Consider the following 20,073-nt stretch of genomic DNA (forward strand, 5'->3'; position numbering starts at 1 on the left):
CACACCCCCACCAACACACACCTGTCAGCCTTCTCACCCCACCAACACACCTGCCACCTCCCCCCCCACCAACACACACACCTGCCAGCCTTCCCATCCCCCACCAACATACACACCTGCCAACCTTCACACACCCCCACCAACACACACACCTGCCACCCCCCCCCCCACCAACACACACACCTGCCAGCCTTCCCATCCCCCACCAACATTCAATAAACTCAATAAAAGATGATCTGAGGAATCCCAGACCTGTCACCATCACCGGCTCCCTGACACAGCCTGCTCCGTGCTGTCACAAGCTGATGGATCAATAAATGATCGTAATTCCAGGTAATCTGACTGTCAAACACCAACGACATTCATGCACAGTGAAGCAATTGTCAATTATATTCTTTTTTTATCCCCGATTCTTTTTAATTACAATTGTAATCAGGAAGTTCAAACGCTAAATGAGTAAGGAGAAATGAGTTAGGCCAATGTTATATCAGCTCTTGGTTATATCAGCTCTTGGTTATATCAGCTCTTGGCTATATCATCTGTACGTTATATCAGCTGCACGTTATATCAGCTGTATGTTATATCAGCTCTTGGTTATATCAGCTCTTGGTTATGTCAGCGCTTGGTTATATCAGCACTTGGTTATGTCAGCTTTTGGTTATATCAGCACTTGGTTATATCAGCGCTTGGTTATATCAGCTCTTGGTTATGTCAACTTTTGGTTATATCAGCTCTTGGTTATGTCAACTTTTGGTTATATCAGCACTTGGTTATGTCAACTTTTGGTTATATCAGCACTTGGTTATGTCAACTTTTGGTTATATCAGCTCTTGGTTATGTCAGCTTTTGGTTATATCAGCTCTTGATTATATCAGCTTTTGGTTATATCAGCTCTAGGTTAAAATACGTTATATTAATCATAGGTTAATTATATTTGTCGGAAAATCCGACACCATTTAATAATCATACAGACAGATAAGAGCTGTGTTACCAACAAGTTACCCATAGAAAACGTAACTTGTAGTGGAATTACCGTCTATAGAAAACGGGATATCATCACCACATACTATTATAATTCACCAGCTATTCTGCTGGGAATTGTTCTTAAATACATTAGTCTTTGGACTTTACCATCATAAAAACATCTTATATAAATTAACTTAATTATCAATATTAAAGTAGAGTAAATGTGACCCTTCTATCACTTTCTGAAATCTGGACAAAGTAGGCCAGGCGTGAGAGGGAGGAAGGGGGCAGCCATTGTTGTGTCACCTCCGAGACGTGTGGAGCGAGTTCGGCTCCTATCATTCTGGACAATGTCGGCCAGTAACGTCAATAGAATGGAGTGTTAAACAGCCATTGTTTATATTGAGACTAGACAAGAGGCTCACACGGGAGCAAATTCGGCTCCTGTTAAATTTACTTGGACGTAGTGTTATGGAAACCAAAGGTACCATTGTCAACACGCTGTCTACAAATTCAAGTTAAGTGTCTATCCGAAACCCGTTTATCATTCATTTATGGCCATTAATGTCAGGATATAGGGTGACCCGGTTAGATCGCGAAATCGCCTCAAACTAAAGGTAATTAAGCCAGGTCTTCATGTTCAATGTTCTGTATAGTGTTTTATCTGATATAGCTTGTCATATATAGGATTCTGGCTTCACAGCTAGCGCACTTTTGACAGGTCAAGACGAGGATGCAAGATTTGTGCACCAGTTACTGGGTGATATGGAAGCTACCTCAAAGAGGATAATTTGGTGTCTACACCCTAGTTATACCTGGTGGACTAACCTGCTGTACTATAAGATAAGGAACCTCTTCAATGTATGTAGTTACTGTAGTTTGATTGGCTGCATACATATAAATATAAACCCCCCTAATGTGTAGAGGATCGATTTGTGAGATTATGAGATTATTGCAGAAATACAGTCCACTTATCATTATACAAATTGCTATCGAAGTATATAAATTAACGTAAATATAAATTCATATAAATTAAATAAATATAAATCTCACAGGTCGGTTCCCACAATATTAACCGGTTGGTTATATTATCTCTAAGTTAGGTTAGTCAAGTTAATATTAGATTTGGTTTTATATAAATGTTTTCCCATTCTGTAAAATTTCACAATTTCAAATTCATGCCAGTTTAATTTTGTAAGTTCGAGCTCTGTCTAAATTGTCTTTAGATTTCAAAACTAATGCAGGCGATGAGTCACAATAACGTGGCTGAAGTATGTTGACCAGACCACACACTAGAAGTTGAAGGGACGACGACGTTTCGATCCGTCCAGGACCATTCTCAAGTCGACGATGAATGATTTTGAAGATCGACTTCAAAACTAATATTTTTAATATGTTCATATAAGTCAAATTGTTGTTGTGATGCATAGCTGTCTTCACACACACGTTCGTGTAGTGAACGTCTTAACTACACATGTGGAGTTGCTTTATAAAAGTCATCAAAACATACCTGCAAACACAGAACGTAACTGTCCGTATTTTCCGCCTGTTACGACATGTAATAAAGCTGTTATACCTTTGTTATAACCTTTGATGACGCATTAGAATGTTGTTACAACGTGTTATATTGGTTGATACAACTTGTTAGGTGTTAAAACTTGGTCGAATGTTGTAACAATGTTGTAATTTCGTCGTGTGTTTGGTGGGTATAGAGTCTAGGTCCTTGTAACATTCTTAGTTCTTCAGCCTATCCTCCCTAGCCCCCCAGTAGTTTATCCTAACCAGTGAAGTGAGGATTACGGGGGATCTTGTGGGACCCCCGTGGGACCCTATGGGACCCTATGGGACCCCCGTGGGACCCCCGTGGGACCCCCGTGGGACCCCCGTGGGACCCCGAGGGACCCCATGGGACCCTGGAAACACAAACCGAAACTGTCTCCATTTTCCGCTTGTTACAACTTGTAATAAAGTTGTTACATCTTGGCTTGACGTGTTTATGACGTATTAGAACGTTGTTACAATTTGCTATATTGGTTGTTATAACTGGTTAGGTGTTAAAACTTGTTCGAACGTTGTACCAACGTCGTAGTTTCGGTGTGTGTGTGGTGGGCAGGGCTTCTCAAGTCAGTAATCAATTTAACACCAATAACAGATGGTGATCATGTTGCCGTTCCTAGTGATCTGAACGTGCCTACTGAAGCCACGAATCACCACTTAGAAAACAGAACCTATAGCTATCATCGTATCAGATGAGGAATTCAAGTTTAGTATGTGTATTTACCAGCCTGTTCTTAACTATAAGAAAGGGTCATATATTGACTTGTGTAGATTTTAAAGTCAATATTTGGCGTTGTAAGTTGAATATTATAAGTTATAAAGTCAATATGTCAAGTGTGTGTATACAGGTTGTGGGTGAAGCATTTTATGTAAGCTATTCGCCGGTTTTGGTTGGCTAAGTTGCAGCCGGTGTTGTGGGCGTGCAGGTGTGGGATAAAGATGGTCGTTGTGTGTAGTACCCGGTCTCGTGGTCGTACAGGTGTGGAATAAAGATGGTCGTTGTGTGTAGTACCCGGTCTCGTGGTCGTACAGGTGTGGAATAAAGATGGTCGTTGTGTATAGTACCCGGTCTCGTGGTCGTACAGGTGTGGAATAAAGATGGTCTTTGGGTGTAGTACCCGGTCTCGTGGTCGTACAGGTGTGGGATAAAGATGGTCGTTGCGTGTAGTACCCGGTCTCGTGGGCGTACAGGTGTGGGATAAAGATGGTCGTTGTGTGTAGTACCCGGTCTCGTGGTCGTACAGGTGTGGGATAAAGATGGTCGTTGTGTGTAGTACCCGGTCTCGTGGGCGTACAGGTGTGGGATAAAGATGGTCGTTGTGTGTAGTACCCGGTCTCGTGGTCGTACAGGTGTGGAATAAAGATGGTCGTTGTGTGTAGTACCCGGTCTCGTGGTCGTACAGGTGTGGAATAAAGATGGTCGTTGTGTGTAGCACCCGGTCTCGTGGGCGTACAGGTGTGGGATAAAGGTAGTCGTAGGGTAGTACTCTCTACCTTCCTCTCCGGCGGGGGCAACAGCAGTGGTCATCGCGGAGATACTGGTGGCGGCGGAGGCTGCTAGAGCAAGGTTTTCCACTCCCAAACTGCTCCCGCCAGGGTCTCCTCTGATAGGATTACGTGAAAGGATAGCCATCTGCGTCTGTCTGGTTGATGATGAGTGATGCCCTTCGCCGCCCTCTCCTTCCAAACTTCAACTTATCTGTTGCGTGCGGTTGCGTGCGGTTGCGAGCCCCGGCGGCGCATGTTGAGAAGTTGATGCAGAAAAGTGTCTCATTCATCATTTTATTCCTTTCTCTTCCATCGGGGAATAAACCGAGACATTAAGGATGAAAAATGGTTTAGTCCCAAATAATCGTGTGGATCTCATTTTCTAGTGATGGCGGGAACGTTTAGCTTGAAATATTCGCAGATTTCTGCATCTTCAAATCACATATTCCTTCACTATAGCTTCATCCTCGGCTTACTCATCACCATCCTCATCCTCCCTCCCTCGCCTCACGCTGCCAAGAGGAGGACACCTTCATCTTGCTCGCCATTTGGCCTCCAGCCGCCAAAATTTTTGTCCTCGGTAACAAGGGAGCCCTTGACTGCATATTTGATGGTCAGTGTGCAGCTGGGGATGGCGGGTCGTGTCGACACTGTGGTGGAGCCTGTCCCTGGTTACATCCCCCCCCCCCCCAATCCACCACTCCACCTATCCAACACCGCCCACTCCCCACCACAAAACACGCCCACACAGGCTCCACCCCATCCCACCCACCTTCTAGGATCCCACAGGTTCCGGAGAAACTTGAGCCCGTATTTGCGAATAATGTGTGTACAGAGCAGTGTTCATAGTTGGAGCAGTGTGGTGGATTACCTGGATCTGAGTGTACTCATTATCCACCATATCATTATCCTGGATGATGATATATGTGCTGTTAGGTTCACTAAATGTTATGTCGTCCAGTATCATTATTCGAAGATCCTTTACTATCCGTTTTTCCTTCTTTGAAATTTCATTGTGTCTTGTATCCTGTATTCAGTTTGAATTCGTCATATTTATCGTGTCTTATTATCTAGAATTTATCCCTGCTTTCCTTCGTCCATTGGAAGATTTTATTGATAACAGTTCGTAATATTTTAGTGTCTTCTGGCGATGGAATTATTATGCTGATTTTGGCATCTTCTGCGAAGAATGAGACCAAGTTGGGTTCTTGTTTGAGGAGCTGTTCACTTGAGACAGTTAAGCAAGTCCCAGCTGTGTCTGGGTAGAAGTGACAGGATGAATAACAAGCGGGTTTTCTTCCTATTGGGGAGTGTTGTACATGCTGCTATGGCGGTGTGTCCACTCGCAGGATGAGTGACGCTGCCCAATACTGTCACTATGGCGGTGTGTCCACTCGCAGGATGAGTGGCGCTGCCCAATACTGTCACTATGGCGGTGTGTCCACTCGCAGGATGAGTGGCGCTGCCCAATACTGTCACTATGGCGGTGTGTCCACTCACAGGATGAGTGGCGCTGCCCAATACTGTCACTATGGCGGTGTGTCCACTCGCAGGATGAGTGACGCTGCCCAATACTGTCACTATGGCGGTGTGTCCACTCGCAGGATGAGTGGCGCTGCCCAATACTGTCACTATGGCGGTGTGTCCACTCGCAGGATGAGTGGCGCTGCCCAATACTGTCACTATGGCGGTGTGTCCACTCACAGGATGAGTGGCGCTGCCCAATACTGTCACTATGGCGGTGTGTCCACTCACAGGATGAGTGGCGCTGCCCAATACTGTCACTATGGCGGTGTGTCCACTCGCAGGATGAGTGGCGCTGCCCAATACTGTCACTATGGCGGTGTGTCCACTCGCAGGATGAGTGACGCTGCCCAATACTGTCACTATGGCGGTGTGTCCACTCGCAGTATGAGTGGCGCTGCCCAATACTGTCACTATGGCGGTGTGTCCACTCGCAGGATGAGTGGCGCTGCCCAATACTGTCACTATGGCGGTGTGTCCACTCGCAGTATGAGTGGCGCTGCCCAATACTGTCACTATGGCGGTGTGTCCACTCGCAGGATGAGTGGCGCTGCCCAATACTGTCACTATGGCGGTGTGTCCACTCGCAGGATGAGTGGCGCTGCCCAATACTGTCACTATGGCGGTGTGTCCACTCGCAGGATGAGTGACGCTGCCCAATACTGTCACTATGGCGGTGTGTCCACTCGCAGGATGAGTGGCGCTGCCCAATACTGTCACTATGGCGGTGTGTCCACTCACAGGATGAGTGGCGCTGCCCAATACTGTCACTATGGCGGTGTGTCCACTCACAGGATGAGTGGCGCTGCCCAATACTGTCACTATGGCGGTGTGTCCACTCGCAGGATGAGTGGCGCTGCCCAATACTGTCACTATGGCGGTGTGTCCACTCGCAGGATGAGTGACGCTGCCCAATACTGTCACTGTGGCGGTGTGTCCACTCGCAGTATGAGTGGCGCTGCCCAATACTGTCACTATGGCGGTGTGTCCACTCGCAGGATGAGTGGCGCTGCCCAATACTGTCACTATGGCGGTGTGTCCACTCGCAGTATGAGTGGCGCTGCCCAATACTGTCACTATGGCGGTGTGTCCACTCGCAGGATGAGTGGCGCTGCCCAATACTGTCACTATGGCGGTGTGTCCACTCGCAGTATGAGTGGCGCTGCCCAATACTGTCACTGTGGCGGTGTGTCCACTCGCAGTATGAGTGGCGCTGCCCAATACTGTCACTGTGGCGGTGTGTCCACTCGCAGGATGAGTGACGCTGCCCAATACTGTCACTATGGCGGTGTGTCCACTCGCAGGATGAGTGACGCTGCCCAATACTGTCACTATGGCGGTGTGTCCACTCGCAGTATGAGTGGCGCTGCCCAATACTGTCACTATGGCGGTGTGTCCACTCGCAGGATGAGTGACGCTGCCCAATACTGTCACTATGGCGGTGTGTCCACTCGCAGGATGAGTGACGCTGCCCAATACTGTCACTATGGCGGTGTGTCCACTCGCAGGATGAGTGACGCTGCCCAATACTGTCACTATGGCGGTGTGTCCACTCGCAGGATGAGTGGCGCTGCCCAATACTGTCACTATGGCGGTGTGTCCACTCGCAGGATGAGTGGAGCTGCCCAATACTGTCACTATGGCGGTGTGTCCACTCGCAGGATGAGTGGCGCTGCCCAATACTGTCACTATGGCGGTGTGTCCACTCGCAGGATGAGTGACGCTGCCTAATACTGTCACTATGGCGGTGTGTCCACTCGCAGGATGAGTGGCGCTGCCCAATACTGTCACTATGGCGGTGTGTCCACTCGCAGGATGAGTGGCGCTGCCCAATACTGTCACTATGGCGGTGTGTCCACTCGCAGGATGAGTGGCGCTGCCCAATACTGTCACTATGGCGGTGTGTCCACTCGCAGGATGAGTGGCGCTGCCCAATACTGTCACTATGGCGGTGTGTCCACTCGCAGGATGAGTGGCGCTGCCCAATACTGTCACTATGGCGGTGTGTCCACTCGCAGGATGAGTGGCGCTGCCCAATACTGTCACTATGGCGGTGTGTCCACTCGCAGGATGAGTGGCGCTGCCCAATACTGTCACTATGGCGGTGTGTCCACTCGCAGGATGAGTGGCGCTGCCCAATACTGTCACTATGGCGGTGTGTCCACTCGCAGGATGAGTGGCGCTGCCCAATACTGTCACTATGGCGGTGTGTCCACTCGCAGGATGAGTGGCGCTGCCCAATACTGTCACTATGGCGGTGTGTCCACTCGCAGGATGAGTGGCGCTGCCCAATACTGTCACTATGGCGGTGTGTCCACTCGCAGGATGAGTGGCGCTGCCCAATACTGTCACTATGGCGGTGTGTCCACTCGCAGGATGAGTGGCGCTGCCCAATACTGTCACTATGGCGGTGTGTCCACTCGCAGGATGAGTGGCGCTGCCCAATACTGTCACTATGGCGGTGTGTCCACTCGCAGGATGAGTGGCGCTGCCCAATACTGTCACTATGGCGGTGTGTCCACTCGCAGGATGAGTGGCGCTGCCCAATACTGTCACTATGGCGGTGTGTCCACTCGCAGGATGAGTGGCGCTGCCCAATACTGTCACTATGGCGGTGTGTCCACTCGCAGGATGAGTGGCGCTGCCCAATACTGTCACTATGGCGGTGTGTCCACTCGCAGGATGAGTGGCGCTGCCCAATACTGTCACTATGGCGGTGTGTCCACTCGCAGGATGAGTGACGCTGCCCAATAAACTCGCTCCTCGGGGCAAAATTTAAAACAAAGCTGGGTAATTTTATCTTTGTATCTGGTATGAGGATGAGGAAAAGTAGTTGTACAGTGACAACGACTCTGAGTAGAGAGCTTTTGATTTTGTAAACTATTACTTGTTCTATTTTGTTTGACAGGAAATTGAATATCACCCAACTTTACCTGTTATTCCTTCGGACGTTATTTTATTGGCTATCACTCCATGGTCCTATTTATCGTATAGTCTTGCAAATACACAAATTTCACAAATGCACAAGTGTGAGTTTTTATCCTTTGTTATAATGTCTGCGAGAAGACATTACCATTACTAATTTGTTAATCATATTATTATTATTATGAACAAATTCCTAAATTCTGAATTCGAACTATCACTATATTTTTACAAATTGAAGCCATATTTAATGTAAAGATAATACTTAGAAACGAGGAATATTTCATTACCGAGAACATTAATATATCTCCAGTAACTTCACAACGAATCTTAAGCAAAATTAAATACACAAATATTATCTAGTGACGCCGTCAGTACTCAGCTTGTTCGTGTAATTGGCAGAATTATTTGTGACGTATTTCTATATATTGTTTTTATTTATGCACATACACCAGTTGATAGGAGATGGGGCCCAAGAGCTGAAGCCCCGCACTCACACAGAACCTCTCGGCCGAGTGGATGAGCTCCTAGGTCGTACTTGTAAGGGCCCTGGTTCGATTCCCGGCCCAGGCAGAAACAAATGGACAGTTTCTTTCACCTAATATATCTGTTCTCCTAACAGTAATTAGGTACCTGGGAGTTAAACATCCGCTATGGGCTGCTTCCTGGGCATGTGTGTGTGTGTGTGTGTGTGTGTTAGAAATATATGTAGTAGATGTGACTGAGGAAAACAGGTCGGAGTCAGTACATTCAACAACCGACGGTTAGAAAGGCGGGGTCCAAGAGCTAACAACTCGAACCTATAGGCACAAATGATAAATACACACATACAGACAATGGCGTAGCATAATAAGCGGAGTACCTCACAGATCAGCGCTGACAACAATGGTAATTCTCATTTATGTATATAGCAAACAATACAAAATGAATTAGAAGATTTCGAGAAAAATGAATATGATAAGACACTCCAAGATGACTTAGACAAGCTGCAGATTTGGTTCGAGAAACAGCTCTTGGAGCTCAAGAAGGTGATAGCAATGAAAATAGGCGCCAGGAGACAAGGGGTAGGGTAGACAACGATGGGAAACTTCCTCCCTGTAACAAGAGAACAAGAGCTGAGAGTATCACTGTATCTATGTATCTATGATATATAATATCACTGTATCACTCAGAATCACTGTACCTAGCTCCGGAGCCGCATATACATAGCTTGTATCACTCGCTTACACTACAAGCAAAACTCTCCTGCTTGTAGTGTAAGTTAACTCTTACACTACAAGCAGAACATTCTTCAGGAACTTAAAGGAGGCATTCAGACCACTGTACACTTCACTATCACACATTAGAACCTCACTCTCACCCTCACCACCACCACCACCATCACCAACCACCATCACCACCCACCACCACCCATCAATGAGCACAGTAGCCATGATCTTCCATCTTTAAAACTTCAATACTCCGACACACTTGTCCGATTCTCATATTACTCGAACACTCCAAAGTTTCCTCACACTTTTTAAACTCTAATGTATTTCCCACTATTCAGGTTCCCTTTGAGCTCCCTCTCAGTGGTGTACAATCCCCAGCACAAAACACTATCATCATACTATAAATATATTTTCATTTACCTACAGATTTTTCAGCCTTAATATGTAAACAACGTTGACAGGCACCAAGAATTTTTCCTAGAGAAATAGTACCGATTTCATGTAAATAGAGGTTGAAAAAAGTTCTGCTGGACTTTTAGGAAAATAAAATAGTTCGCTTCCTATTTCTACCGGCAAGGTTTGTGTGTGTGTGTGTGTGTGTGTGTGTGTGTGTGTGTGTGTGTGTGTGTGTGTGTGTGTGTGTGTGTGTGTGTGTGTGTGTTTACTAGTTGTGTTTTTGCGGGGGGTTGAGCTTTGCTCTTTCGGCCCGCCTCTCAACTGTCAATCAACTGTTTACTAACTACTTTTTTTTCCCCCACACCACACACACACACACCCGCCAGGAAGCAGCCCGTGACAGCTGACTAACTCCCAGGTACCTATTTACTGCTAGGTAACAGGGGCACTTAGGGTGAAAGAAACTTTGCCCATTTGTTTCTGCCTCGTGCGGGAATCGAACCCGCGCCACAGAATTACGAATCCTGCGCGCTATCCACCAGGCTACGAGGCCCTATGTGTGTGTGTGTGTGTGTAAGGCTTCCACGTCACACGGAGACACGTGGAGACACAAGGATACACGTGGGTATATGTGTAGTACATACACGTGGGTATATGTGTAGTACATACACGTGGGTATATGTGTAGATTAAAAAAGTCCTGTAAATCCGATCTTCAGATGATAAATATTCACTTTAGCTTGAAACATTTGTATTATTGTGTGTGTGATATTAATCTGTCACCTTGTGTTGGAGATGCTGGAGGGAATATGGAGCAAGGAATGTCGCCCAACCACTTATGGACGGTCGGGGGATTGAACGCCGACCTGCATGAAGCGAGACGGTTGCTCTACCGTCCAGTCCAAGTGGTTGGGGGTGCTGGGGAAGGGAGAGAGTGCAACCTTTCCCACTTCTCTTACACTCAATTCCTAGAGTAGTTAATGAGGAATTTCTTTAGACCAATTATAGGAAGCAGACGATAATATTGTCCGAATAGAGCAAGGTGTTAATGTCGCGGTAATTAATGGCTGTCAATTTGACAGAAAACTAATTGGAAATACTGTTGCCCAATAAAAGACGGTGGACAGTTCCCACTCAACTTGTACTGTCACAAGAGACAGTACTCATGTTTCTTTTACTCTCCCTGGAGGCCTATATTCACTCACTTTGCATTTTCCCATGAGACAGTATTCACTCACCTGTACTCTCAAATGAGACAGTGTTCACCTTATACTCTCCCATGAGACAGTATTCACTCACCTTATACTCTCCCATGAGACAGTATTCACTCACCTTATACTCTCCCATGAGACAGTATTCACTCACCTGTACTCTACCAATACAGTATTCACTCACCTTATACTCTCCCATGAGACAGTATTCACCTTATACTCTTCCATGAGACAGTATTCACTCACCTTATACTCTCCCATGAGACAGTATTCACTCACCTTATACTCTCCCATGAGACAGTATTCACTCACCTTATACTCTCCCATGAGACAGTATTCACTCACCTTATACTCTCCCATGAGACAGTATTCACTCACCTTATACTCCCCCATGAGACAGTATTCACTCACTTTATACTCTCCCATGAGACAGTATTCACTCACCTTATACTCCCCCATGAGACAGTATTCACTCACCTTATACTCTCCCATGAGACAGTATTCACTCACCTTATACTCCCCCAAGTTCTCAACAATGCAGGAGAGAACGGCTTCCCTTCCCAGTGGAACAGTCACGTTCTTTATGGGCTCCTGGAACCTGGGAAGGGCGTCGCTGATGGCCACTTCGTTCAGTTGATCTGCGGAAGAGGAGAGATCCATCAGGTTGTGGTGGCTTGTGTATGTGTTCTAAGGAAAGGGAACTATCAGGTGGGGGGGAAAGCGCTAAGCTATTACGACTATATAGCGCTTGGAAGGGATCAGGATAAGGATTTAAGATGGGACGAGGGGATTGGAATGGTGCCCAACCACTTGGTGGACGGTTGGGGATTGAACGCCGATCTGCATGAAGCGAGACCGTTGCTCTATCGTTCAGTTCAGTCTTGTACAATGATGAAACTGGACTGTTTCTTCAATGAGAATTATTATGATGAGGAAAATTCTCATCATAATCACTTCAAAACATCGACGTAATTAGTGCTATAATGTGCTGCCTATTAATGGTGTCATTATATTAACGTTAGGTGAATAGATGGAGAAATACGTGGACCTGTCTATCATTAGTCTACTAATCTTTCCATCTAGTAATTATCTATCCATCCATCTGTCATCTATCTATCCATTTATCCATGCATCGATATATTTATCCATATATTCATCTATCCATATATATTAATCCATCTATCCATGCGTCATTATACTTACACATCTGTTCATCTATCCATCTTCTCATCTATCCATCCATATATTAATTAATCCTTCTGTTCATCTATCAATCCACACATTTAACTGTTCATCTATCCATCAATTTTTCCCTTTTTCAATCTTTTTATCCATCCAGCGATCTACCTATCCATCCATCCGTCTACTGTCTGTCAATACTATATCTGTACCTCTGTCTTTGTCTCTCTCTGTCTCTCCCTCTCCCTCACTGTCTCTCACTGTCTCTGTCTGTCTCTCTCTGTCTCTCTCCCCCCCCCACTTCTCTCTCTTTCTCTCTTTCTCCCTCTCTCTCTTTCTCTCTCTCTCCCCATAATACTACAAAGTGTAATACCCAGTTAACTTTGAGAAGTGAAAATCCTCAGCAGCTGTGGGAGAAACGTCTAGGTTCTGGGACTACGGCGAACTTTTGAATAGCAGGAAAGTATACTAATTTTCCCGATATCAGTGAATTTATATCCATCAATCTCTCCATTTATCATCTAACCACCTGGCTAACGATCTTCTATTTACACATCTATCTGTCCACCTGTATTTCAATAATTGTTTCAAGCGTAGGTTAGACGCTTGAATGAGTTTGGGTGGATATGAATAGGAGCTGCCTTGTATGGGCCAATAGGCCTTTTGCAGTTACCTTTATTCTTATGGTCTTATGTTTTCAGGCAACTATCAGTCCTTCTATACAATCCTTTAGCTATCCCTTTATGCAGCTTTCTATCCATCCATTTACTGATTTATATATCCGTCTATCAATTGATCTATTCACCTATTTCATTTATTTATCCACCCACCTTTCCCTCCATCTATCTACTTTTTGGCTGTCTCTGCCTCCCTCTCTCTGTCTGTTCATGTCTGTGACACTCTGTTTTCTGTCTCTGTTTAGGTCTGTCTGTGTCACTGTCTGTGTTTACGTCTGTGTGTGTGTCGTGTATAAATATTGGTGTCTATGACTGACATGTGGGTAGCGGCCTGGTGAGAACAGTGTGTAATACTGAAAAATGTATAGTTATCTCTTTACTCTGAGATGTGGGCAAATGTTCTCTGTCAATTTTGGGTGAAACTAACCCCAATTGTCTGACTTGAAGACGACTGATATCCTGGCCGTTCCTACCTTCCCGAGCCGCTATCCTGACCTTTTTTACCTTTCCCAGCCGCTATCCTGACCTCTTTTACCTCTCCCAGCCGCTATCCTGACCCCTTTTACCTCTCCCAGCCGCTATCCTGACCTCTTTTACCTCTCCCAGCCGCTATCCTGACGACTTTTACCTCTCCCAGCCGCTATCCTGACCCCTTTTACCTCTCCCAGCCGCTATCCTGACCCCTTTTACCTCTCCCAGCTGCCATCCTGCCCTCTCCTATCCCTCCCAGATGGCATCTCTCCCTATTCACTAATGTCAGCCTCAAAGGACCTACAGAAGGCAGCCGCAGACCAGGCTTGACCCGGTTATGGATATAGAAACACCTGGAGCTGCCATCTTTATTTACTTTATTAAAAGGACAAATATTATCTTCAGGAACATACGAATTATTATGTGAATGATTACGGCAGGTTCACCATACAGCTGTATCACCATACGGCTGTATCTCCATACAGCTGTATCATCAATCAGTTGTTTCCATACTGAATGGTTCATCATACAGCCGTATCATCATACCGACATCACAGGACACACAAAACGTTGCTACTACGTTCACTAAAGTTGCCAGAAGGTTGTTGTGAACATAATAACAACCATTCACATAGGGTTCAACAGGTACATGAACCTCGTTTAATTCGTAAATGGTAAATGTATTTATTTATATATATATATATATATATATATATATATATATATATATATATATATATATATATATATATATATATAATGTCGTACCTAGTAGCCAGAACGCACTTCTCAGCCTACTATGCAAGGCCCGATTTGCCTAATAAGCCAAGTTTTCCTAAATTAATATTTTTTTTCTAATTTTTTTCTTATGAAATGATAAAGCTACCCATTTCATTAAGTATGAGGACAACTTTTTTTTATTGGAGTTAAAATTAACGTAGATATATGACCGAACCTAACCAACCCTACCTAACCTAACCTATCTTTATAGGTTAGGTTAGGTTAGGTAGCCGAAAAAGTTAGGTTAGGTAGGTTAGGTAGTCGAAAAACAATTATTTCTTGAAAAGTTTTCTTATTAGGCAAATCGGGCCTTGCATAGTAGGCTGACAAGTGCGTTCTGGCTACTAGGTACGACATATATATATATATATATATATATATATATATATATATATATATATATATATATATATATATATATATATATATATATATATATATAATATAATGCAATTTGGCTAATGTTGGCTTTTCTTACATTATTTTCCCCCATATATATTAAATTAATATTTTATTTCTTATCTCATTTTTTTAGTAAAATACACTTATAAATTTTAATTTTTTTCATTTCTGTATGAAACATTCTGAAAATACTTAGATACATTAAAATCAAATTATAATTGTTGGTGATTTACCTAATATTGGCTTGTATAAAACCATTCGTTTCCTTATATATTAAAGTTATTTGTTCTTGTTTAAATATTAAATTTATGTCATTTTGTAACATTATTGTTGTGTAAATGTTGTGACAGAGTTGTGTGAAAGATACACAAAACATTTACTTTTTACATTTACTTTACAATTTTTTTTTAAATATTCTTATATGATTTGGGTAATAATGGTTTTTATAACACTATTTGCTCCCCTGTATATTAAAAAAATATGTTTAAAATTATATTTTAAGTATTTTTTCTAAAATACATTATCATAAAATGGAAATATTGTTTCATGGCTGTATGAGGGAGATCTATCTTGAGGTTATCTTGAGATGATTTCGGGGCTTAGCGTCCCCGCGGCCCGGTCCTCGACCAGGCCTCCTTTGTGCTACACATCCCCAGGAAGTAGCCCGTAGCAGCTGTCTAACTCTCAGGGATCTACTTAATGCTAGGTAACAGAGGGAGCATCAGGGTGAAAGAAACTCTACCCATTTGTTTCCACCTCCACCGGAGATCGAACACAGAACCTCTGGACTACGAGGCTGAAACGCTGTCCACTCGGCTGTCTGACCCTTTTTGAGATATGAAATATTTATTTTATTTATTGACATATAAAATTAAAATTGGGTTGGACATTCTCTCCGTGTTATGTTGTTGTTATTGTTGTGCTCAGCTTGGCATATCTTGAGGTTATCTTGAGATGATTTCGGGGCTCTAGTGTCTCCGCGGTCCTCGACCAGGCCTCCACCCCCAGGAAGCAGCCCGTGACAGCTGATTAACACCCCAGGTACCTATTTTACTGCTAGGTAACAGGGGCATAGGGTGAAAGAAACTCTGCCCATTGTTTCTCGCCGGCGCCTGGGATCGAAACCAGGATCACAAGTCCAGCGTGTTGTCCGCTCGGCCGACCGGCTCCCAAAGGTTACAATGGTTACAACACTTGAATGTTGAATGTTGTATGTTATTTTCCTTGTCCTCTCCGACACTGGTAAGCCAGGACCTGGAAGCCACTAATCAGGCTTCTAGTCGTGCAACGTTTCCAGGCTGAATAGAATGAGACGGACCCAGAACACGTCCAACACCACTGGTGGTCTACACGGGACCACCATGTAGACCACACAGGTTCTGAGCGGGAAGCAAAGGTGTTGGAACAAGCACATTTGTTGGGGCGAAACACATGTGTTGCGACGAGGATGTGTTCTAGAGCGAGTGTGGGTATTTGGGGCAAACACAGGTACTGGGGAGAGTTCAGGTGTTGGGATTAGCCCGGGTTCAGGAGCAAGCATTGGACTCTAGGGTGCGCGTAGGTGTTTGGAAAGGACACGTTCGTCGTGCGAACATGGCTCATAAGACGAGCACAGGTGTTGAGACGTGCACATGTACCTAGGAAGACGCTGTCACCTCAGTGTCACCTGGGATGACACTAGGTCATCACTTTCTGACTGGTGTTGACGACGGTACTGTTCGTCCCACTTCAACTGACGTGTCGGATACCGTCACCTTCTTCCCTTTCCCCTTAGATGGGACGGGGCGCTAGGGACACTGTTTATCTCCCATGTCGACGTGAGATGGGGACCCTCAGTGTCGACGCTCCCCGCTCAACGTATCGATTGGACGCATCCAATAGTCAGGGCACTATTGTCAACGAATTATGGGGCGTTGACTGACCTGTATCCCATGAGTCCGGTTCGTTACCCGCCGGAGCACACGACGTTGATGGAACATGGAATTAATGTTGATAGCGTTGATTTCCCTCGTTAATTTAAGGTTACAAACGTCGATATTATGTCGAACGTTTCTCAAGCACATTTTGTTCATTAGGAAACCGACTACAGTTCAGTTAGACACGGCGTTGATGTAGCGATAATTAATCATTAATAGTCAATGAAGACCTTCAATAACATTTGGTCTATGTCTAATGGCCAGAGAAGATTAGAACCATCGAAAACGTCAACTCCATTAAACGTCTTTAGAGAGAAAAGACAATAAACTTGAAACTCAAAATATAACTGACCACCCATCTTCAGAGCGTAGGCGAGGAGTATTTAAGATATATCAGGGGCAATACAGGGCTTCAACTCTCTTCAAAGAACAAGGTGATCAGTGAGTACCCTGGGCAGTGTGTGTTCAGCTTGAACCACCAACTCTCTCGCTCTCTCAAATGGTTACCAAAGTCAGATACGACTTTTAACAAGCTTACAAACCAGGGCTCTTCAGCGGACTCTATTTCTATGCATTATCCAGGTAGAGTAACATATATAACAGGACGAAGACTTACAATATTAAACTCGTTGCAAATCATTTATTTGAAGTACATTTGACTCCGAAACTCAGGGTCCCTGAATCCGGAATATACAAAATGCAAGAAACATACAAGTAATAACAATCATATACAGACTTGAATATACCAAGTGTACCTTTTAGGCCTTCAAAAAGTGTTCCCTTTCATCCTGGGGAACTACAGAGGCAGCCTACATAAATCCGCACAATCATTCCCAACTCTATCAGCAGTCAAACGCGAAAAGCAGATACGAACTCTAAATCATTTTCAGGGGAAACAACATTGAAATGGAGTCTTCATTTCGACCAATAACCCGCCGATTTTTTCACGTTGTCGACCAATTATAGTACAACTCTGCGGCGATTAATAAACGGCCATTGTACTCCAGGAGAGACACTACAAAAATGTGGGCGACTGTGTATTGGTGGAGCCGGGGAGATGAGAGGCTTCCTGGAGGCTGGTACAGAGATGGTGATGAGAGGCTTCCGGGAGGCTGGTACAGAGATGGTGAGAGAGGCTTCCTGGAGGCTGGTACAGAGATGGTGAGAGAGGCTTCCTGGAGGCTGGTACAGAGATGGTGAGAGAGGCAGGAGGAGGAGGAGGAGAAAGAAAAGTGAGGTAATAGAGATTAAATAGAATTGTTCCTACCACTAATAAATATAAGTAGAAGGTTGAGTTTCAAAGTATTTTGTGCAAGTTTTACCACTCGGTTCTATTCGAAATTCTGAGGTTCACTTCCTCAATCTGCCAAGTTCTCTCTCTCTCTCTCTCTCTCTCTCTCTCTCTCTCTCTCTCTCTCTCTCTCTCTCTCTCTCTCTCTCTCTCTCTCTCTCTCTCTCTCTCTCTCTCTTTCAACTTGACAGAGCGTCAGTTGCTCTACGAGGCCAAACATTAGAACATAGTAATAAAGGGAACCACAGTAAACTCAATGACCCATACCAGGCAGCTCCTATTTATATTCAAACACACTCATTATTATGTCTAACCTACGCTTGAAACACGTCAGTGATCCCACGTATATTATGCTACACGGTAATTTGTTCTATTCTAGTATTTACCCAGTTCTTTCCTAAATCAAAATTTTTCCCCTTTAAATTCACTGTTTCACGATCTATTTAGTGTTGATATATATTAAAGACCTTGGGCCAGATTCACGAAGCGGTTACGCAAGTACTTACGAACGTGTACATCTTTCCTCAATCTTTGACGGCTTTAGTTACATTTATTAAACAGTTTACAAGCATGAAAACTTCCCAATCAACTGTTGTTATTGTTATAAACAGCCTCCTGGTGCTTTGGAGCTCATTAATTGTTTAATAATTGTAAACAAAGCCGCCAAAGATTGAGAAAAGATGTACAGGTTCGTAAGAACTTGCGTAACTGCTTCGTGAATCTGGCTCCTTATTTATATCCATATGTTATACCCTTCGATCCGCTCGTATAACTTCAGTTATATCACAGCTTCCACTTCGTCTCCTGAAAATGGGATTTAATTCTAATCTTTCTTCATATCTTAGGATTCATATTCTTGGGATTATCTTTGTTGTACACGTTCACGCGAATTTATGTTCATTCTAAAACACTCGGCTTACAGGTGTTAAAAAAATGTATAAGTATATACATAATATATATAAATATATATAAAATATATATACATAATATATATAAAATGTATAAGGTTAATGGGATGTAGCGCGGGCAAGATAAAGCTACATAATAATATTAGGTAAGTAAGGGGAGACATGATAACCACCTACAAAATTCTCAGGGGAATTGACAGGGTGGACAAAGGCAAACTCTTCAGCACGGGTGGAACACGAACAAGGGGACAGGTGGAAACTTAGTACCCAGATGAGCCACAAAGACGCTAGAAAGATTTTTTTCAGTGTCAGAGTAGTTAATAAATGGAATGCACTAGGAAGTGATGTGGTGGAGGCTGACTCTATACACAGTTTCAAGTGTAGATATAATAGAGCCCAGTAGGCTCAGGAACCTGTACACCAGTTGATTGACAGTTGAGAGGCGGGACCAAAGAGCCAAAGCCCAACCCCTGCAAGCACAATTAGGTGTGCTATAGGTGTAGCACATTACGACTATATAGCACTGGGAAGGGAACAGGATAAGGATTTGGGATGGGACGGGGAAAAAGGAATGATGTCCAACCACTTATGGACGGTCGGGGATTGAACGCTGACCCGCATGAAGCGAGACCGTTGCCCTACCGTCCACCCCAAGTGGCTGGGCAGTGACGAGGAAGATAAACTAAGGCTACCATGAACTCTTTTGTTCATCAAAAACTTTTCAAACATAAATAACTTTAATTAGAATTGACATCCCATTTTTAACTGTTCCCAAAGACTATGGTAATACATTCCACAAAGCTGGTACACCTTACAGAAACCCATGTTATGGGCGCATTACGACTAAAACGCAAGCCGTAATTAGGGGCATAACCGGATCAGTGGCATAACCTAAATTAGGGGCATAACCGGATCAGTGGCATAACCTAAATTAGGGGCATAACCGGATCAGTGGCATAACCTAAATTAGGGGCATAACCGGATCAGTGGCATAACCTAAATTAGGGGCATAACCGGATCAGTGGCATAACCTAAATTAGGGGCATAACCGGATCAGTGGCATAACCTAAATTAGGGGCATAACCGGATAAGTGGCATAACCTAAATTAGGGGCATAACCGGATCAGTGGCATAACCTAAATTAGGAGCATAACCGGATCAGTGGCATAACCTAA

General features: G+C 44.3%; 1 protein-coding gene across 1 annotated transcript in view; it reads right to left on the minus strand.

The window, feature by feature from the left end:
- The window catches only part of LOC123759705 (lachesin), a 75,407-nt gene extending 62,693 nt beyond the window's left edge, over positions 1-12,714 (minus strand). Inside the window, exon 1 of the mRNA XM_069317771.1 lies at positions 11,785-12,714. Coding sequence (XP_069173872.1) covers positions 11,785-11,934 — 150 coding nt within the window. The 5' untranslated portion in view covers positions 11,935-12,714. The remainder of the gene's footprint in view (positions 1-11,784) is intronic.
- Between the last annotated feature and the right edge of the window lie 7,359 nt (positions 12,715-20,073).

Source organism: Procambarus clarkii, chromosome 8, assembly GCF_040958095.1.
Source record: "Procambarus clarkii isolate CNS0578487 chromosome 8, FALCON_Pclarkii_2.0, whole genome shotgun sequence".
NCBI classification, from domain to species: Eukaryota; Metazoa; Arthropoda; class Malacostraca; order Decapoda; family Cambaridae; genus Procambarus; species Procambarus clarkii.